At 52.9% G+C, this 841-nt stretch overlaps 1 protein-coding gene across 1 annotated transcript in view; it reads left to right on the forward strand.

Moving 5' to 3' along the window:
* Positions 1-841, forward strand: part of CADPS2 (calcium dependent secretion activator 2) — a 378,380-nt gene that overhangs the window by 262,165 nt on the left and 115,374 nt on the right. Inside the window, 2 exon segments of the mRNA XM_023755323.1 lie at positions 8-76; positions 78-103. Of these exon segments, the coding sequence (XP_023611091.1) occupies positions 8-76; positions 78-103 (95 nt within the window).

The following is an 841-nucleotide window of genomic DNA, read 5'->3' on the forward strand; positions in this document are numbered from 1 at the left end:
GGCTGAGGTATACGGAACCGTTGCAATGGAAGAGCATGAGTTCTTTGAGGAGATTAAGAGAGGGTGACGTTCTTCCTTTAGAAAATCAGATAAGCCATTTCAGGTATGTACTCTCTTCATTCATACAAGTATTTGCTTTATTACTTCACTCAACCATCCAAGTGCCTACACACGTTTATGACTTTTTGCAACTACTCAACGATCAGTAGCAGCTTCTCCACATGCATCGGTCTGTGGTCTGCTCCTCAGCCTGCCATTCACTTCCACTGCTCATTTAAGCAGCTCCTTCCCCTGCAGAGTCTGTTCCAGAGCCCCTCTCACTTGCCTTGTGCATTTCTCCTTCCCGCGTGGCCTCTTCGTGGTAACTCTGGTGACTGTTCCTCCCTCTCTCTGTGTCACCAGCGTGGAGACTCTCCAGTCCCACCTTCACAACAGAACCTTTCTCGGTTATTTGGAAAAGCTGAAGTCCTATCTGTACTCTGCGCTGATCACATGGTTCTGATACACCTCTCTTGGGTCGCTTTTTTCTTTTAAATTTACATTTTGTGAGAACAAGGACCACAGTGCCTAGCACAGTTCCTTGCTCAGAAAATTAAGTATTGATACTACGAAACATTTGCAGAGTGAAAGATGAAAGGGCCGGTGGGGCACGTGGCTCGGACGGTCAGTTCCGCGCCTGTTCCTGGGCTCGCCGTCGCTGAGCCCCGAGGAGACCACAGGCCGACCGCCAACGCCTCGGGTTCAGCCGTGCCTCCTCCCGCCCCGCGGCGCCGGTTGGAGCAGGAGCGGGGGCAGAAGGCGGCTCTGGACGCCAAACTGCGGGCGACGTGCGGCCCCCCCC

The sequence above is a fragment of the Myotis lucifugus genome, unplaced genomic scaffold, assembly GCF_000147115.1.
Source record: "Myotis lucifugus unplaced genomic scaffold, Myoluc2.0 scaffold_73, whole genome shotgun sequence".
In the NCBI taxonomy this organism is placed as follows: domain Eukaryota; kingdom Metazoa; phylum Chordata; class Mammalia; order Chiroptera; family Vespertilionidae; genus Myotis; species Myotis lucifugus.